At 39.2% G+C, this 19,935-nt stretch overlaps 1 protein-coding gene across 2 annotated transcripts in view; it reads right to left on the bottom strand.

The window, feature by feature from the left end:
• Trim24 (tripartite motif containing 24) overlaps nt 1–19,935 on the bottom strand; it is a 99,779-nt gene that overhangs the window by 17,934 nt on the left and 61,910 nt on the right. Inside the window, exons 6-9 of one of the 2 annotated variants that reach the window (XM_028768366.1) lie at nt 18,716–18,830; nt 15,482–15,628; nt 4,741–4,858; nt 2,458–2,624 (exon numbers count right to left, since the gene is read on the bottom strand). In XM_028768366.1, the coding sequence (XP_028624199.1) occupies nt 2,458–2,624; nt 4,741–4,858; nt 15,482–15,628; nt 18,716–18,830 (547 nt within the window). Of the gene's footprint in view, nt 1–2,355; nt 2,625–4,740; nt 4,859–15,481; nt 15,629–18,715; nt 18,831–19,935 lie in introns of both variants that reach the window. The other variant, XM_028768365.1, reaches the window with a different exon arrangement.

Genomic DNA, 19,935 nt, shown 5'->3' with positions numbered 1-19,935 from the left:
GGATGCCAGGGCACCGGACTATATGCTAACCCCGTCTGCCGTTAAGAGGTTTACAGGTAAGCATGGCGTAGGTGTGCTCTCCCTGTTTCCTGAACTGCTATATTGGGTTAATTTATGAGAATGTTTTGACAAACTCCACTTATTATTAAATACCAGATATAATCTTAAAATAAGTAGCAAAACTAGTGATATTTTGCACAAATAAAGTAATTCATTCAAGAATTACAAGATGGGACGAAAGCAAGTGAGGAAAATAACTGAGCTTGGTGAGACTGCAGGCTTGGGCACTGTGAGAACCAAGGCTATAACTCACAAACAGTGATAATCTGTCAGTGTTCTCAAACGAGCAGATATATCCACGCCGTAATAGCGCAGACTGGGCAGCACTATGCAGCTGTGTATCAAGTCTGCTCTACTTACTGTGCCACACAATAAAGCACTCCGCCTTTGCTGCCACCTGACACTTTAAGAATGGCAGTGACATGGTTCATCTTCAGAGGAAGAATTATGAAACTACCATGTGAGCGACTTTAACAAGCACAATGCTTTCAATCTACTTGTCTACACATGATCTGCATACTCCAAATAACCAGAAACAAAGAGACTCGCTTTTAGAAGGCAGTGTACAAAATGTACATAAACAAAAGCTGGTAGAAAATGAAGAAACTACAAATATAGCAAGAGGGTCAACTGAGAGCAAAAAAAAAAAAGTGGAAATGGGTGTTTAGCAGAACTGACTTAAAAAGTGAGAGAGAGGACTGGTGCTCACAGAAGACTAAAAGTAACACACACGGAAAGTTGTGAAAAGTACTTCTACGTTAGGAAATTAAGTTATATAGTAGAAATTTTATATGGATTACAGCACTAAATGCTATAGACAGCAAACCAAAAGCCAACCTCTAGAAAAAGCAGGCTGCAGGCTTGCATGCTACTTGTCTGCCACTGCTTCCATGGGTAAGCAAGCTCTTCACAGTTACTGAGTTACTGCCCCAGTTACAGAAAGGCAATTCATTAAGGTGATGGATTCACTCTTTTCCTGGTTCAAAACTAGTGGTAGAACATATGCTCTTGTATGTGCAGGGGTCTGGGCTGTCCCAACACTACAAAATGGGCAAATAACAAAAGCATGATGTATGTCTGTAATTCTGGGTTAGTGCTGAAAGCTATTTCAATCTTTTAACAATTTAATTTAATTGCTACTAAAAAGACTACACCATTTAGATGCTTTTTTCATAAAGAACCACATTATATATCCTGGTGTTGGTAAAATCCTATAAAATAAAGTCTCTCCTAACGGTTAATTAACAGTTCCTTTTTATCAGTTAGCCATCTCTGTATCAGCCCTTTTCTTTTTGCTTTTGTTGCCAAGACAGTTTGAGCTAAGTTTTGTTCTTAAGTGTAATGAGACTTCTTAGCATAGTTTTGTTCCATGTATTTGACTTTTATGAAACTCTAGCTCATTTGTGTCCTTTAAAAAATCATTACTAATCCTCTGTCTAAACAGGGAGAAGATAAAATCTGAGAAAAAGACTGAGGCAACTCTACACCAAGCCTTTACTCATCTAGTACGCCCTATCTAACCTGAGCAGAACTAGGCTAACTAAAAGTACACAGAGCGAAAAGTGGACTGGAGGGCTGGAGAGATGGTCAGTGAATACGGCACTTGCTGAGACCAGCCTCAGTAAGTAAGTGGACGGCGATAAGGGAAGACCCTGATGTCAACCTCTGCACATGTCATGTGTGCATGCTCACCTGTACACATGAGGACATGCACACAGACACTCGAACACCACACAGTGCAAATGCAGGTCAAAATAAGTAATAAATGAAAGGACTGAAAAACGACACAGCACCACACATGTAATACAAATAGGAGTAGTATATAGATTTGCTCTGGAAAAATTAATAAGGCTGAAAAGACAGGATTCTAATGAGTGTCTGACTTTCTCTAGTGAATACTGTCCTAGTTTCTAGAATAAAGTGTGGTTTTCTAAATACTGCCTCCAGAGAGATTCTTAAAATATTGTTCAACTTGATGCACCTATAGGACTTAATGAGACACAACACTTGACGTCTCCCAGAGGCATAAGTCACTTGGGAACAGAACATTTATCCTTTGCCAGAACTGATGATAACGCATGGAGGTTGAAAGTAGATACAGCAAATAAATCATTCAATCAGTTTGGAGGGGAGCTAAAAACAACGTGTTAGATAGATCAAGGGTCCTTTAATGCAGTCAATCTTTACTATGTAAATGGAGGACAGCGTGTAGGAGGGGGAGAGGGTTATTGTAAGCTGCTCAACACAATTACTCTATAGTTATCTAAGTTAGGACAGGCCTACTTCCAAATTTACCTGATGAGAGATGGAAGGCTGCTGGATGGGCCCCTGCATTCTAGGGTTTGGTAAACCCACAGGTGCTGGCCTCCGTTGCACCTGTTGCCTCTGAGCCATTACCTGTTGCTGCATATGCTGGAGTCGTAACTGAGCTAGGCTGATCTGTGTTGGGAACTTGGATAACTGGTTGGAAGGTAAACCACCTGGTGGCTGTGAACTCTGTTCCACGACAGGATTCTGCTTAGGCATTTGTGGCTGGGTCTCTTTATCCTCGATTACTAAAGAACCTAATTAAAGAAAAGAGAGCAAGATAAAAATGTTTGGTAACTGGTGAAATACCACATATTATATAGCTACTGAGTTGAACTTTAATTGCCAAAGAATTTCGGACACAAGATCCTATAAACTATTAAAAGTGGAGGATTCCCAGTGAAGTTTTTATTTATTTATGTTCTATAAAAACTTACCTTATAAAAATTTCTAAGAATACTAATTCATTTAAAAATAATAAAATAAGACTTTCAAGAACAGCCATCTCCTAGCCCATGCTTTGTATTTTTCTTTTTTAAGTAGGGTGGATCAAAGTGTTTGATTCCAGTTGCTGGCTATATATTTTGATAAGCAAACTTGAGACATATATGTCCCAAGTTGGCCTGCAGGGGTCTCTATCACCTAGCTCCCATGATTCTTTTGTTCTTCCTTTGTATGGATGATATTCGTCTAAGCTTATGTCTTCCTTTCCCATGGTATGCTATAATGAAAGCACTGGCTCCTTCTCCAGCTGTTTTTCCTTTCTCACATATAATCTAGTCTTGAGGGTGAAGAGCAATCATATTTGATGGTTCTAAAAGAAATCTGGGCACCCAAGATGCCATCAAAGGAAAAACTGGCTTTTGGCATTTCTGTGAGAAAGTTTAGGAGCAAAAAAGAGTATTTTCAGATATTTAGTAGCACAACAAGAAAGCTGAGTGGTTACTTTTGACTGCACTGCACTGCTTACAAAGAATATCTACTTCCTAACGTTGCCAAGATGCTATTCTCTGACTCAATGAGCCCTGATATTTAAGACAGAGTACTTCTCTGTATGTTATCCTTCAACTACTTACAGACACACTTCCTCTTCCTACACCTCATTCTGTACATTCACACAACTTAGAACCTGACCAGGATAAGAAAAAGATCTAAAACCCAAAACAAATGGGGAGGGTAACGACGAAGGGAGGAAAAAGAAAAATCTTCTATAAATAGGATAAAGCAGTTGAGCCACTAGGGGCTTGAGCAATGGTTTTAAAAACTGTTGTCAGCCTTCTGACATGGTGACACAGTGCTGACACCTACAAAGCTACTGCTTGCAAAACGTTCATTATAAAAAGCAAGCAAGATTGGGAAAAAGAAAGTCGCACAATAACATGATTTTATGCTGGGTAGGTTGACTACATGATGTTATTATTTAGTCAGGGTAGGTTGGCCTGAAAACCACATGAGACCTTTCTTGTCTTACCCCAGTCTACTCCACTGCAAAAAGAGTTTAACTTGGAGCTAGAGAAATAGCTGAGTGGTTAAGAGCATTTGCAGCTTTTTTGGAAGACCCCAGTTTGGTTTCTAGTACCCTTGTTAGGCAGGTGACAACCACCCTGCAACTCCAGCCTCAGGGATCAAACGCCTTTTTCTGGACTCCACAGACACCTGTATACTGATGCACATACCAAACACATAAACACAAGGCTCTTCACTAGCAGCATGGGAAGAAGTATTTCTTCAGAAAACATTCTAAATATCAAAAACCAAACTAACATGGGCAATGTGGGTTAATGGTAAAGTACTTTCGCAGCTATGATCTACAGCCACACACACACACACACACACACACACACACACACACTATACATCAAAGGCCACATATCACATACAGTCAAGAGGAAATACATTCTGATATAGATAAGAGATAGGATTCTTAGAGTTGGCTAGATGGTTCAGCAGTTAAGAGCACTGGCTGTTCTTCCATTCCCAGCACTCACATGGCAGCTCACAACTCTCTGTAATCCAACAGGATCTGGTGCCTTATTCTCAACTCCGCAGGCACTGCACATACATGGTGCACAAACATACATTCAGGCAAAATCCTCATATACATTAAAAAACAAAAATGCAAGCACCAACAGGATTCTACGGGGAGAAGGAAGGTTCCTAAATCCCTAACTTAGGTATCCTATAAGTAAATCTATTTTCATATCATCTCAAAATAAGTGCTATATACTCATGCATCTGTGTTACCGCACGCATATATTAATAACATACTGGAAAAAGTGTGACTGTAAAACAAGATAATGAATGAGAATGTTCTATTCAGTAACATGTCATGATCAAAACAGTCATGTAGGGGAAATGTATACAATGGCCTACCCAAGTTGATAATATTTTGAGCCCAGAAACTAGGATCACAGTGAAACTGGATGGTGTTGTTGGTCACAGGAGAAGCATCACACCTTGCACGAAGAAGGTGCCGTAACCTGTATGTAATCTAGAAGGAAGCAGAGAGAAAAACATTAGTATATTTTTAATGCAAATAATGTGGTATAAACTCAGCAAATTCCTAAAATAGTTACTGGTACGTATGCAAAGAATCTCACTCAGGTTACAAAATCGGTCATACAAGCCATACAAGCCAGGACTCCTGCGGCAGAGGCAGGCAGAGCTCTTGAAGTGAGCACAGTCTGGTCCTCCATAGTTCTAAGACAGCAGAACTACGTAGAGACCCTGTCTCTAAATAAACAGATAAGTAAACAAAAAACCCAAGATGGCCACCCAAAAGTTTCTGCTCAAATGTTACAATTTTGTGATATGATTCAGCTGTATTATTGCTTATCGAACTAAAAAGTATTGTAAAATTAAAACTGTCAGAAAACATGGTCTAACAACAGAGAACTTCCTGTTGAGAATTTTGAGTGCTTGCAACCAAAGGTAGTTGAATCTAATTCTCAGATGACCCACTCACTAGTACAACACAGTGTGGAATACACAGTTTATTCCAGACAGTTTAGCTTGACCAGGGCCTGGCTGATGGTGAGCACAGATACAAATTTGGTTATTGGGTGTCCTTTATGAAACTCATTTGTAGGGCATGACAACTTAGCTATTCCGTGGGGAGGTGCAGAAGGTTTTGAGCAGTTCATTGTCCAAATTAACTACGGTTTCTCGAGGTCTATCTCTATGCACAGTCACACACTGGGCTCAGTCTCCTGAACCTTTTAGCTGGCTGAAAGAAAAAGGGGCGCTCCATCGCCCTCCCTGTCTCTTTCTCACCAGAATCTTATCACAAATATCAGTGAGTTTTGGGGCTGGGCAGGGGTGTGGGTGTATTCTGACAGGAGAGCCTGCTAGTATTTGTAGTAAGATCCAGAGAAAAAGAAAAATAAAGCAATCTGCTTCCCAAAACAATAAGCTTAGGCGTGGCCTTTTTAGGATGGCTCCCAATTATAGCAGCACAATTATACAGTGGGAAACAGTACTTCTGTAGCCAGCCTGCTAGGCAAACCCCAGACAAGCTAAATTCAGGCTGTTTTTGTGTTGTTCATGTATTTCTGTGCTAACTGCCACAGTAAGCCTCTTTCTTCCTTTCCTAGTTTGCTCGCCCTCTGCCCTGTCGCTTCATCACCATGCATGACTCTAAGCAGCTTTCTTCTGCAACATTCTAGTGTGCAGTCTCTGGCCTCTCCTGTTTCTGTGCAGAACTGACCATCCTCCTGCGCACTCCCTCCATACTCCAGCTGGCTGCAGACCTTCTGGTCATCCCCTCCATCCTCCAGCTGGCTGCAGACCTTCTGGTCATCCCCTCCATCCTCCAGCTGGCTACAGACCTTCTGGTCATCCCCTCCATCCTCCAGCTGGCTGCAGCTTTTCTCTACCCCTGATTTTGAGTCACTTGTGCTCTTGTGATCACACTCAACATCCGCAAGTTTTACTACTTCTCATTTTGTGCCACTAAAATGCAGCTCTTGAAGGGCAAAATCTGTTTTTCAACTGTCCCTCAACATTCAGAATGTTCTTCAGCATGTGGAAATATTAAATAACTGTTGAGTAAGAAAATTTTCTATACATGATTACAGTACCTCATGCAACTATAATAAATCAACTAAAATGTATGAATGTACTTTGGGGTCTGTGTACTGTGCTAAGTTAACAGCATATAGCAGGATGAACCTTCTGCACCTTTCTTGTGCTTTCCTTTTTCTTACTCTAACAATTCTGATTATAAATCATATATGAAATGTTAACAACCTATACTCGCAAATGTCCTCATAACCTTTACCATTTTCTGAAACACAATAAATTACATTTTATTTGACTAATAGTAAAAATAGAGGCTAAAGATATACTTCTATTGGTAGGTAGCTTGCCTAGTGTGCAGGAAGCTGTGGTTAAATCCCCAGAATCATATAAACTGGGTACAGTGGTGTGCACCTAATCCCTGCATTTCAGAGGTGGAGGCAGGAAGATTAGAAATTCAGACTACACAGTAAAGAAGGTCAACTTTGGTCACAAACAAACACTGCAGTGAAAAAAGTATGATATAAGTATTTTTCAACATGTATTTTTATGGAATAAACTGGGCCAACTATCATGAATTATCTTTCATATTTTTCTTTCACCTTACATGTTTTCCTAGGAAGACAGATTGTAATTTCAGCAGCTTGTAGCAGAACAATGTTCTCTATTAAGTATCCTGTTTTGATAGTAAATTACTCCTTTAGCACTGCTGTGAGAAGCGGCTCCACCGGTGCCATTACAAGATGGCGCTTGACTAAAGGCCAGCCAGGATGACCGGGCACTGCTTGAGAGAAAAACAACTCCATATATGGAAAGCTTGCGCTAAGAGGTGTGGTTGCCCGATCATCCCGCCTCACGTCATACGGAGTGACCAATTACCAGTGTTCTTGTGGCAGTTACTGATAGGAGCGAGGCAAAGCTTTAAGGGGCTGCAGGTGGTGGTGTGGGTGGCTGCTGGCAGCACGAAAGAAGCTTACAATACAAGGGTTCCTGAATAAACCGCTCGAAGAAGAACACTATTGTCATTGCCTTATTCCGCTGGTCGGATGCTGGGGAGAGACACACTGCAACCTTGGACTACAGACCTTCCTCTATCACTCCCTCCATCCTTCAGCTGGCTGCAGACCCTCCTCCTGAGTAGTGTAGGAGGAACACTTGGGGCTCCTCACATCACACAGAATACCTTCCAGGCTCACCCCACACAAATGCCAGTTTGCTATAGTTTTTATGAAAATACATTGAAACATGTTGAAATTTACTCCTACTGTGACTCATTAAGTCCTGTAGGTGGGGTTTAATGGAATCACTGTGAGTAGGGCTGTGAAGAAAGCCACTCTGCAGACTCATGTATGTGCTTGTTGTTTAGTAATACCTTCTCCTACCTTGAAACTTGTAGCTCCACCTTCAACATGAAGGCTTTTACTATATGCAAGGCCCTGAACTTTGTATACCACGTGACAGTCTCCAGAACAATAGGTTGAATAGCTTTTTGTTTTGTTTTGTTTTGTTTTGGTCTTTTCTTTTTTCTTTTTCTTTTTTTTTTAAAAGATTTATTTATTTATTTTATTTATGATTACACTGTCGCTGTCTTCGGACACACCAGAATAGGGCATCCAATCTCATTACAGATGGTTGTGAGCCACCATGTGGTTGCTGGGATTTGAACTCAGGACCTCTGGAAGAGCAGTCAGTGCTCTTAACCTCTGAGCCATCTCTCCAGCCCGGTTGAATAGCTTTTTGTTTTTTACAATGAACAGTACTGGTTGTAAATACTGAATAATGCCATCTGCTTTGGATATTTACCCCAAGGTCAGATACTAGGGTGTTATGATAGTTCTACTTTTACCTTTTTTTTGAAGAAAATTTATACTGTTTTTATTCACAACTATACTAATTTATAGTCACCAGCAGTATGAAAGGGTTCCCTTTGCAACACATCTCCAATTTTAAAAATGATGAAAGTTGGCTACAAGACTAAAAAGAACACCTCCATTCCTTTCACCCAGAATCCTCAACTGTTAATAATTGCCCACTTAGCTCCTCCTATACACAGTATTCTGAGATCAAGATACAGACACAAAGTCCTATACCCACTGCAGTGTAACTGAAGCGAAGCAAAGATTTAAAATAATTAACAAATTCTAAAATAAACAAGCACCTGATTTAGGCTACCATCCAATGCAAACACTTGGCCTGGTTCCTTTGACATGCCCAAGTATTGTCTAGTCTCTGATGCAGCGAGACACTCTGTACGCTCTGCACTCCTTTTTCTTCCTAAGTATTTTGAAACCAGGATGGCAGGCCCTGTTATCGACAGCATACATCAAATATATACAAACGTATACTGTAACTACACAGAGACAGCTGCCTGCCCTAATACAGAAAACTCTGTTTGTACTGAAGGATTCTCTCCAATGATCAGAACTTGGACCATGCCCTGGCTTTGTTTCTGTCTTTCTAAATATGTTCATGGAAAGTGGAATAACATCACCGCCTTCAGTACACTTGTATTAAATCCATTTGTTTATCCGACAAACAACTCAAATCCAAGACAGGATCTTGTTTCATAATGTTTGTTACTCCATTAGGGTCTGAACCTAAAATGTACCTGCGCAGGCTGGTGTTTCTAACACTCAGTTCCTAGCTATAGTGCTATTTTGAGGGGGGCGGGTCCTGGCTGGTAGAACAAAGTGTAACCTAGCCCTAGTTCTTCTGGGTTGTTGCCATTGTGGGTTGAGATCTAGCTGAAACCGTAAACCAATATAAAACTGCAATGTCTAAACTTTTGGGTATTTAGTCACAGCTCTGATTACTGGCCCATGCTTCTGGGTGGGCCCCAGTACTTGTCACATTATGTCCTTACTTATAATACTAATATCACCGTGCCAGGGAGAGGCAGATATTTTTACCTAAAATTATTTTTCCCTCTTAGTTAACACACAGACCTAGTAGCTTCAATACTGAATACGGAGAGTTTAATTTCCTGTAAGAAAAACAAAGAAGAACATGAGTACTGGAGCTGGAGAAGTAGCTCTGTGGGTTAGGAGTGGTTGCTGCTCTTCCAGAGGACCTGGGTTCCCTTCCCAGCCAATACCCATGTTGGACTGCTCATAGTCATCTGTAACTGCAGCTCCTGGCGTTGGTACTCTCTTCTGACCTAGGTGGGCACTCAAAAACATACACATAAGGGTAAGAAACTATAATGAAAAGGAACTATATTTCCTTGGCTGTAACTATTTCTAAGCTGCTTTCCGTTGAATATTGAGGTTTTATTTATATCTCAGAAGCTGAGTGCCTATTTACATATTTCCTGAATAGGTAACAGAAAGGTCTAAAGGTAATATCAGGTATGGCCAAACTTGGCTCCTTGTCATGCATTAAATGCTTAGGATTTTTCTGCTTTATTTATTACCTATCTAAATTAAAGTGTAAGCTGTTAGCCTTGACAATTCCTGATGTCCTTTAGATAATCCTAAAAAGTAAGGCCTAGCTAGCTAGTGTAAGAGATAAGTGAAGTCTTCCTGTTTATCTCTTCAGATCTACAAGAACTTAAAATGAACTCAAGCTGTATGTATAATAATAAAAAAAATCTAGCTACTTTCATAACAAGGAATAAATTTTTTAATAGAAAAAGTAGCAAAAAGTTTGGGGTGGTTTTGGGGACACTGGGTGTGGGGAAAGGTGCTGGGGAATGAACCCAAGGCCTTACTATATCATAGGTTCCTGGTAATTGTGCCAGCCAGTCCTGGCTCTACACATAGCTCCTTTTAACAATTATTATGCTTATGTATTTATCATACATATCTGCTCACATATGAGCATCATAGCATATGTATGGAGGCTGAGGACAACTTGTGCTGTGATAGTTCCCTCCTATGTGGATCCTGGGAACTGAATTCAGGACATCAGGCTTGGCAGCTAGCACCTTAGCCATCTCTTCATCCAAAATAGCTTTTGACAAGCAATTCAATAAGCTATTACCTTTCTATTGAGGTTTAAATAGGCTTTAAACTTAATTTCTATACTTTCAAGTTTTCACTCCTACAAAGAGCATGGACTTTTGTCATCTATGCCTTCTGACAGACTAATCACCATCAATCACTGAGCTCCTGTACTATCAAGCATTGAGCAACATCCAGTTCTTCCCTTAACATCTTAGTATTTGAGTGCCTCTTTTATATAGAATTAGTGTTCTCCCTCTCTTTCATTGTATTGATTCATTAAAAACCTAAGAATAGGCTTTTTCAAAAAAGTCTAAGCCAGAAGTAGTGATATGTACCTATGATCCCAGCAGACTGTAGCCCAAACCAGAAGAACCAACCATAGTGGTTAATAGTGGTTGTAGTGGGTAGGGATGATGGAAGATGAACAAATATGAATCAGGGGAGAGAAAGGCTTTCTATGATAAAGCATCAGAAAGAGCTCCATGTTCTGAGTACTAAGGGTCAGGGATAGGGAACTGGCAGTAGAGCCACAGACAGACATTCAAGGGGTAATAAAAAGGCCCGTGATTGCTGAAATGGGAAGGAGAGAGCAGAAAACTCATTCACCTCATTTGTACTTTTCAAACCACTACCAGAAAAGAAATGCCCAGTGCTTTATTTTCTTAGTTTCTATTAACATTATTTTTCCTGCTACCCTGTTAGGAGCCATAGTGGGACAAGCTAATAACTAGCAGGTGATCATCCTGAAATGGCTTGCCTTGGATTATTATATAATCTGTGAGAGGTGTGCGTGCCCTTATTCAGCAAGGCTGTTAAAAGATTCACTTTAGGACAGATTCATGGGATTAATATGCTTTTCCTATTATTATTATTATTATTATTATTATTATTAAACATACACAACAATCACTAAGTAATAGCACACCCCTGAAGCAGATTTCTGCAGATCCATGAAGACGTACTCTCTTGTAGTGATGCTATATAGACAAATAGATGACTTAAATCTTAATGATGATCCTATAAGAATTCCTAAAATTATATCAATGATTATTAAGCTCTTTTATCATGGGACTGCTATCAGGTCCCTTTCTGATAGTCAAAACTGTGATGAGAACTCTGCCAGTCTCCCAAGTGTCACCACTTAATTGCTCTTAGATAGTAATCAGACTTTCTCCTACTCAAAGCACATTCCAAGAGGTTGTAAAACAATTAAGCAAAGGTCATAAAAAGGGAACTAAGGATTTATTATAGGTGCTAGGACAGAAGAAAACACATTGACTGGGTTTATCGATACAAAACTTCACTAATAACTCAGTTATGGTTTTAAACCTCCAGTGAACCTGTGGAACTGAGACAGGTGATGGATGTTTAGCCAGATAATTACGTCTAATGGATATACATGTAAACATTCTCTGTTGTAAACTTCTTTTTTTTTTTTTTTGTTTTTTTTTTTTTTTTTTAAATTTATTTATTTATTATATATGAATACACTGTAGCTGTCTTCAGACACACCAGAAGAGGGCATCAGATCTCATTACAGATGGTTGTGAGCCACCATGTGGTTGCTGGGATTTGAACTCAGGACCTCTGGAAGAGCAGTCAGTGCTCTTAACCACTGAGCCATCTCTCCAGCCCCTGTTGTAAACTTCTATTTCAATTTATGAACTGATTTTTTTGAGTGAACTTTGTAACATGATCATGTATTCTGAAAGATGTATAAGTACTGAAGACAAAGAGAAGAAACTCCGCCCCCCAGCCCCCACCTAGGATAATTTTTCCCTTACTAGAATGTTTTCCCTTTCCCCACTTAGAAGAATTTTTTCTATCTCTCACTTAGGAACTCTCCACTTTTCCCATTAGATAGCTTTCATAGGAAACTTTTTACAACTTAGTAATAAACGCTATAACTACTTTTGTAAGTGTCTCCACACAGTTCCTGCTGAGATAGTACAAAGGCTATTTACTTAATCCTTTGCTATTTTTAGAGAGAGGTGATAGTGTCAGAAACTAAGTTTCTGGCCTCAGAGGATCACAGAAGGCAGGCCAGCTACAGTAGCATAGTAACCTAGACTTAGATAAGTAAACCTTTTATTATACAGCACCCCTAAATGTCTCATAAGACAAAGTCTTACCCCCAAATCTGGTAAGACCAAGTCTCAGCCTCTGATGATGCACTTCCCCCTCCGCTGCCTTAAGAAGAACCAACAAGAAAAAAGAATCACCCCCAGCCTGGGGCTGGCCACCGGCACCTTCCTTTTAAATAACCCACAGATTTAAAGTTCAATAGATGACAGAGAAATTCTAAGCTAGTAATGTTTAAATATTTCAAAATATTATTTTATAAGATTTGACTTCTGAATAGACTTTCTCACTTCCTGGGACTTAGCCAGTTTCTCTTTGTCCAGTTATGAAAAAAATGAATTAACTAAATTAGAAGACTTAAACAAGAAAGACTAGCTCACACTAAAATGCTTCTACATGGTCAAAAAATAATTAAATGAAGAGGGATAATTTCTTCTCAATTGGGAGGCAAAGTTTGAAACACACACACATACACACGGGGTGGGGGGGAGGGAGAGCAAGCAAAAGAACAGATATTTTCACAATGATAAAGACATTCAACAGGGATGAAGAGATGGCTCAGCAGTTAAAAACACTTGCTGCTCTTTCAGAAGACCATTTAGCACACTGTTAGGTGGCTGACATAGCCTATAACTCTAGTTCCATGGGATCGGATGCCATGAAACCTGCACAAGTGTGCATCTATCTACACACAGATACAATTTTTTAAACAAAGTCTTTAAAAACTGTCTAATAGGTCTAAATGAACAAGTCCAACAACATAAACCAACAAGTGATATGCAAATTAAAACCACAAGGAGTCAGTGCGTCACGCTTGCAACTACAGCTGCTAGTTAGACAGTGATCACAATAAATGGTGATGAGGGTTGGAGATTGGTGGGAATGTAAACTGGTTTAGCCATTATGGAAAACAGTATGGAGGTTCTTCAACCAAGTAAAACTAGTACTATATGCCCTAGATGCCCTTTAATTGGATATATTCCCAAAGAACTAAAATATATGACAGAAATGTCTGGACTTCCAAGTCTACTGTAATTTTCATGAAGGTAAAGTGCCAGGCGCCATGAAGGAGAAGCTAAAACCTAGCAGGTGATCTTTCTGAGATGGCCCTGCCATGGATTGCAATGAGAACTGTATTGAAGTATCACGAGTTAACTGATTCTGAGATTGTAAGAAGCCGTCTACAACTTAGAGCATATTTCAAGAGGTTGAAACACCAATAACCAAAAGTCATAAAAAGGGAACTAACAATTTACTACTATAGGTGAAAGGACAGAAGATAAAATATTGACTGTGTTTATGTTCACTAATACCTTAGTCACAAAAATTAAGGTTTTTAACTTTCCATGAACCTGTAGAGCTAATGAGAGATGATGAATGACTAGCCAGATAATTACTCTTAATGGATATACATGTAGACATTCTCTGTTGTAAACTTCTTATTCAATTTATAACTTGAATTTATGTGTAAACTTGTGGTGAACTTTTTACCATGTGATCATGTATTCTAAAAGATGTATAAATCTGGAGGACAAAGAGTGAGGGAAAACTTTTAAAGCAGAACTCAAGAAGAACCTTTTAAAGATAAGAATTTTAGAAAAGAACTTTCTTAGAAAACATTTAGAGAGAACTTAAGACATTAACTGCTTTATTATCATGTCACATCTCAAAAAACAAAATTCAAATGTGTAGAAACAGCACTAGGCAGAAAGAGGCAGATAATGTTGAAATTAGTCAACAACTGATTTTTTAAAAAAAATGAGTCTATATTATAAAGATTATTTTTTCTTAAAGAAGCAGTAAAAACAACTAAATCACTGTTAACCATTAAAGAAATGTACAATAAAACAATTTGTAATTAGGAATAATTTTAAAATACTTATAAGTCAGCATCCAGCCATACTTTGAGACTTGCCTTAAATATTTATATTTTTAAAATTTAAAGCAGTATTATTTATGTAAGTAAAACTTATATGACACATGTGTACTTTCTGCCACTTGATTGTATAGAGTAAATGACAAAAGATGTGGGGATCTCAATACTTCAGAATAGATGTATGTATCTGTTCACTTTTAAAGCTACACTCTTGCTATAAACACAGCTGAGACCAACAACAAGCAGCCCTGGAAGCTCGATGGAAACAGAGTTTGGCAGGAGAGACAGAGATCCTACATGCTCTGGGTATAGTGGCAATATTCTCAGTAAGTACACAAAATCCTAAACCAGCCTTGTGAGATGCTGTTTGAGCTCCAGCAGCATGAGTCGCAGTGTGAAGCTGACAGATGATCAGACTCAGAGGTGAGGCATGGTTATAGCTCTTTAAAGGATGGCGTTAGACATGCTATTTATCACTGTGTCTCATCATTTGTCCAGTGAAATGGCTAGCTAGGAACACTTAACAATGATGTAAATATTCAACATGGCAAATGTTTAGCATTACGTGAGGCAGGGTGTTAGTGATAGTAATGTTTACTATAGATATCTATTATTATATTGGGCTCATTTGCCACAGAGTGAAAAAAAAAAAAGATAAATATGAGTGACAAAAGACTAAAATTCAAGTTATATCAAAATCATTTCAAGTAAAAATATTTGGCAGGGGAATCTCTTGAGAGTTTGAGGCCAGACTGATCTACAAAGTGGGTCCCAGGACAGTGAGGGTGATTGGATAGAGGAACCCAGTCTGGGAGCTTGGGGAACCAACACCAAACAAAACCAAGCAATTAAGAATGAATAGGTAGTGTTTTGTTTTGCTGGGTTTTTTGGGGGGAGGTAGTAGTGGTGTCTGTCTGTCTCTGTAGCCCTTGTAGGTCTGGAACTCACTATGTAGACCAGGGTGGCCTGCCTCAACCTCCCGAGTCCTGGGATTAAGACAGGCACCACCACACCCAGATTTTTTTTCTTTTTCATGGTGCCTTGCTATGTTACCCAGGCTGACCTTCAAACAGGAAAGTGCTCTCCCTGAGTTGCAGGGAATTCGAGGTGTGCAGGCTTATTTCTGAATATGAAGCACTCAACTCCTGCCTCACTATGCGTGCTACAGACTACTAATCCCTGGATTCCATCTTACCAGTCGCTTGCTGTATAGCAAGGCTGTGCTGCTGCCACTGGAAACAGCCCATTTAGAAAAATGCATGACGTGCTCTAACTGCTTAGAAAGCCCAGCCACTTCCTGCTGTTGTTGCATAAGTTTCGTTCGATGGTCCTTTGCAAGACTCTGAAAAGAAAATAATTTCAGAATTAGTCTCTGTACTTTGTATTCATTTCCATGATTATTTTCAGATAATCAACTCACAATAAGAACCAGTCTGTAGTCAACTGACAGTAATTGAAAATGATTGTAAGCAGTTTCCTTCATAGTACAAAGGCTCCCTCTGAGTGTAATCAACATGCAGCCTCAGTGTTTTCTCCACCTTTTGCCTGTAAGCCTGGTTTATATTGGTCTCAGAGTATGACTCTTGCCAAATTAAATGAAAACAGACATAGATTAGCTATAATAGTGTAGGTGTTAAATTCAAAACACCTAAAACAGATATATCACCCAGTTACCTACTGAAATTACCAGTTCATCATATGGTTTTAACCAACACACAGTTCCACATCTTAGAGACTGCAACTCCAACTGTCTGTTCCTAGACTACTAGCTCCAATAGCTGAATCATGCCAAGCGGTAGTTGAAACTTATCTTGTATTTGGTATTAAAAAAAAAAAATCAAGTTATTTGTCTTGAGAGTTATTAGAGAAGCCACTAGGTAAGTACTACTGTTAATGCATTCTCATAGATACTATATAAAACTAGACTATAGATTCAATGCCAACATGGCAACCCTGCTGCAATGGGTTACAATATAGACTTTCTCCACAGAAAATGCATACTTAGGAAACACAGCAATCAAAAATGGAAGGCACCATATTGAGTTATTTAAGGTCTTTATTGAATAAACAAACACACAAACCTCATCCATAACAAAGGTGAGAAGGATAAAAATACTAGGGATTTCTATTAACATAAAGGAATTAGAAAGATGGAACGGAGCTCTCCCTATGTGCCCTGGTCAGTTGTTTGGACAATGCACACAGTCAATGGCTTTGACAGATCTACTTTAAGTGTGACTTAGAAGATAATTTATTTAACAGCTGCACTGACCTCGGCAAAACTACAGTGTGCCTTTGGAGTGGAAAGAACTTTTTGAAAATTTCTGAGAGGATTGGAAATAGAGAATGAGAAGCTCTGGTGTCTTGGTTTTCCGAGGTAGCAAGCAAACTGGCTCCATTTATCTGTCTCAAAAGTGACTTGTGAACCACAAGATGGGGATGATGACTTGAGGCATAGCCAACAAATACTATGACATTTTCAGGTTGAAGTTTGTCAAACTAATTCTGACGGCCGAGTACAGGGTCACAGATTCTGGGGTCTTATCCTCACTTTTCAGCTCTTCATATGAATGAAGCCAGAGCAGTAGACTGTGTTACGTAGAAAACGGAAATCATCAAATTCTGCTTAAATGTGCCCATGTTTAAAACAACTACTGTAAAACCTTGAAAAGACAAATACCATAACTGAGCACTGATTCCTTTCATCCAAAGCACTTTCCTAACTAAGTAACTATCTTCATAACAGCAGAATTATAAATAACTATTTTTTTTCTAGCTGGGATAGGACTCTCTCATAGAGATCTTACCAACTGATCAATTATGAATTAAAGATGAACTAAATTTTTTTCCTAGTTGTCTCTACTTCACGTCTTCCCATACTAGCACTTTCTTTCTGCTCTTGTTCTCAACAGCTTCTGGACTATAAATTCTTTCTCACCAACATACTGAAGGAATAACTAAATAGTATACAGTAAGTTCACATACCATGTATACTATAACCCCATATTATTGCTGGTCAAACATCTGCTGTTGCCTTTGATGCATTTAAGATGAGCAAGATGGCACATGGTGGCTCATGCCTTTAACCCCAACACTTAGGAGGCAGAAGCAGGTAAATCTCTGAGTTTGAAGCCAGCTTGGTCTACAAAATGAAAACAAGAAAAAGAAAAAAAAATGGAGTAGAAAAGATGATCAAGATAGTACATCTTTTATTATTTTATGCATAATTATAAACAACTATCCTGCCTTGAGCATATACTCTGTAAGTGCTGCCTTCATAACCGCGACTATATATATTTAAAGCTGGGCACGGTGGCCTAGGCTTGGAACCCATCATTCAGAAGGCTATAGCAGGAGTATTTTGAGTCAGCATGGGCTAAACAGGGAAAAAATGTTAGCAAAACAAAACAAAGAGTTTATAATACTGAGGGTAAGAAATACATTATATGTATCTATTTTATTATTGTTGCTGATTTGAGTCAGAAGAGGTCTCAGTTTGGAGCCCTGGTTAGCCTGCAACCCATTATATATACCAGGCCAGTCTTGAACTCATAGAAATTTCACCTGCTCCTGCCTCCTTGATGCTGGGATTACAGGCACAAGTCACTATACCTATTTTACCTAATCTCTCAGAAGGCTAATTAAATGCCATGCATTACTAACAATGAGCTGTAATGAACATATTGTTTGGTACTTTTATCATTGTGCAAGCATCATAGAGTGTACCTCCATCAACAAAGAGAGATGGCCATGAGATAACATAGTATATAATCTTAAAAGATCACTATTATAGTTTTCTATTGACAGGAACATTACTATATGTTGCAAGAATCTATTTGAAACCTATATATTGCAAACAGTGGATGTGGTTGTTTGAATAGAAATGGTCCCCTCAGACTCATGTGTGTGAATGGCACTATTAGGAGGTGAGGTGTGGCCTTGGTGGAGGAAGTGTGTCACTCGAGGCTTGCTTTGAGGTCTTGGAAGCTCAAGTCTCACCGACGTGGCACATATTCTGCCTGTGGATCAAGGTGTAGAACTCTCAGTTCCTTCTCCAGCATCATGTCTATCAACATATTGACTGGCATGTTTCTCTGCCATGATGAAAATGGACTACAACTGTGAAACTGTACGCTAGCCCCAATAAAATGGTCTCCTTCGTAAGAGTAGCTCTACACAGCAATAAAACCATAACTAAGTTTGCATATTTTTCTAGAAAATTCTGCATCCCCTTGATGATACAATAGCTGTTACTTCAGTGACTATCTAAGATCAACACTCACAGAGCTCCCCAGTAAGGCAATGCTGTAGAGTAAACGAGGATTAAGACATTCTTAGTGTATGACAGGGCTCTAGGCAGGATGCCACAGGTGGCACCTGGCAGAGGAAAGCATGTTGAGTCACAGACCCTTAACACTGCCCGACTCACCTCAAGCTGGTGCAGCAGAGCCTTCCCCTTCTTGTTTATCTCCACCATTAACGTGAAGATGGCAACTTTAATATCCTGTTCCACTTGCTTTTGGTTTTGATTGACTTCAATTATCCTGAAAATGAAATGAAAGGGGGAAAATATCTAAAATTAATGGCAGATTCTTCAAGTATTTAAACTGAATATTTTAATTGCTAAATTAGACCAAAATGTTTAGTATTAAAAACTTCTATCTCCAAGCCCTATTGACTTGGAGACAGAAGACATTAGAAACCATAATTCAGTTAACAAAACATGGACAGTAGGTATATTTTAAAGAACATGGTTTTAAAGAAATATGTCACACAGCAAAAAAGCAATATGCTGACCTAAAAGAATAGGACCTGGGAGTAGACTGCAACAAGAATTCATAGTCAAGACAAAAAAATTATGACTGGGAACAAGTTTGGCTATATAACTGTGATATTCTGATCTCAGGTATTTATCTAAATTGGCAATTTTCACCATATTGGAACACAGAAGCAAAAGGCAACAAAATTAGTTTACTTTTCTAAATGGCTTAGAGGTTAAAGTACTTTTTTCACCAGCATGAGGACCAGAGTTCAGATCCCTGGAATCCACACAAATGCAGGGTAGCTGTGGAAAACCAGCCTGTAATTCCAGCCTGAGAAAGTGAAGACAGAGTCCCCAAAGTGAACTGGTTAGCAACACTAGATAGATCAGCCTGCTCTTCTTTTAACTAAGAGAACTTGCCTCAGTAAATAACGTGTAAGAGCAACAAGAATGACCCTGAGGTTAACCTTCGGCCTCCACACACGTGCACACATGCACATGCATACCAACATACATCAGATGCCCATACACATGCAGACACATATACATGCACACCCCCAACACATAAAAATGGAGGGTGGGTAGGTACAGGGACTATTTTAGAATTCTGGTTTTCTTTTAAAACACAAAAATATTATAAGATATGTTTTTGCTTTAACCCCAGGTGTGGGATATGGGGTTGCTTTGGACTGTCCACAGCAGCTGACTATGATTTGTCTCATGCTCTAGCAGAAAGAAGCATGCTTTGCCAGCTGTGGATTTCTGTGATTGTGTGACATTTGGAATTCTGGGAACTTTTCAGAGGGTATAGTACTAGAGCCCCAATAGGGTATGGGTGGTTGTTGATTCTTTAGGGAAGTTGATGTCGTTTGTTAGTAGTCGTACTC

Source organism: Grammomys surdaster, unplaced genomic scaffold, assembly GCF_004785775.1.
Source record: "Grammomys surdaster isolate TR1022 unplaced genomic scaffold, NIH_TR_1.0 186, whole genome shotgun sequence".
NCBI classification, from domain to species: domain Eukaryota; kingdom Metazoa; phylum Chordata; class Mammalia; order Rodentia; family Muridae; genus Grammomys; species Grammomys surdaster.
Note: the sequence above shows the minus strand (reverse complement) of the source record. Positions and strands in the feature narration are given on the sequence as shown.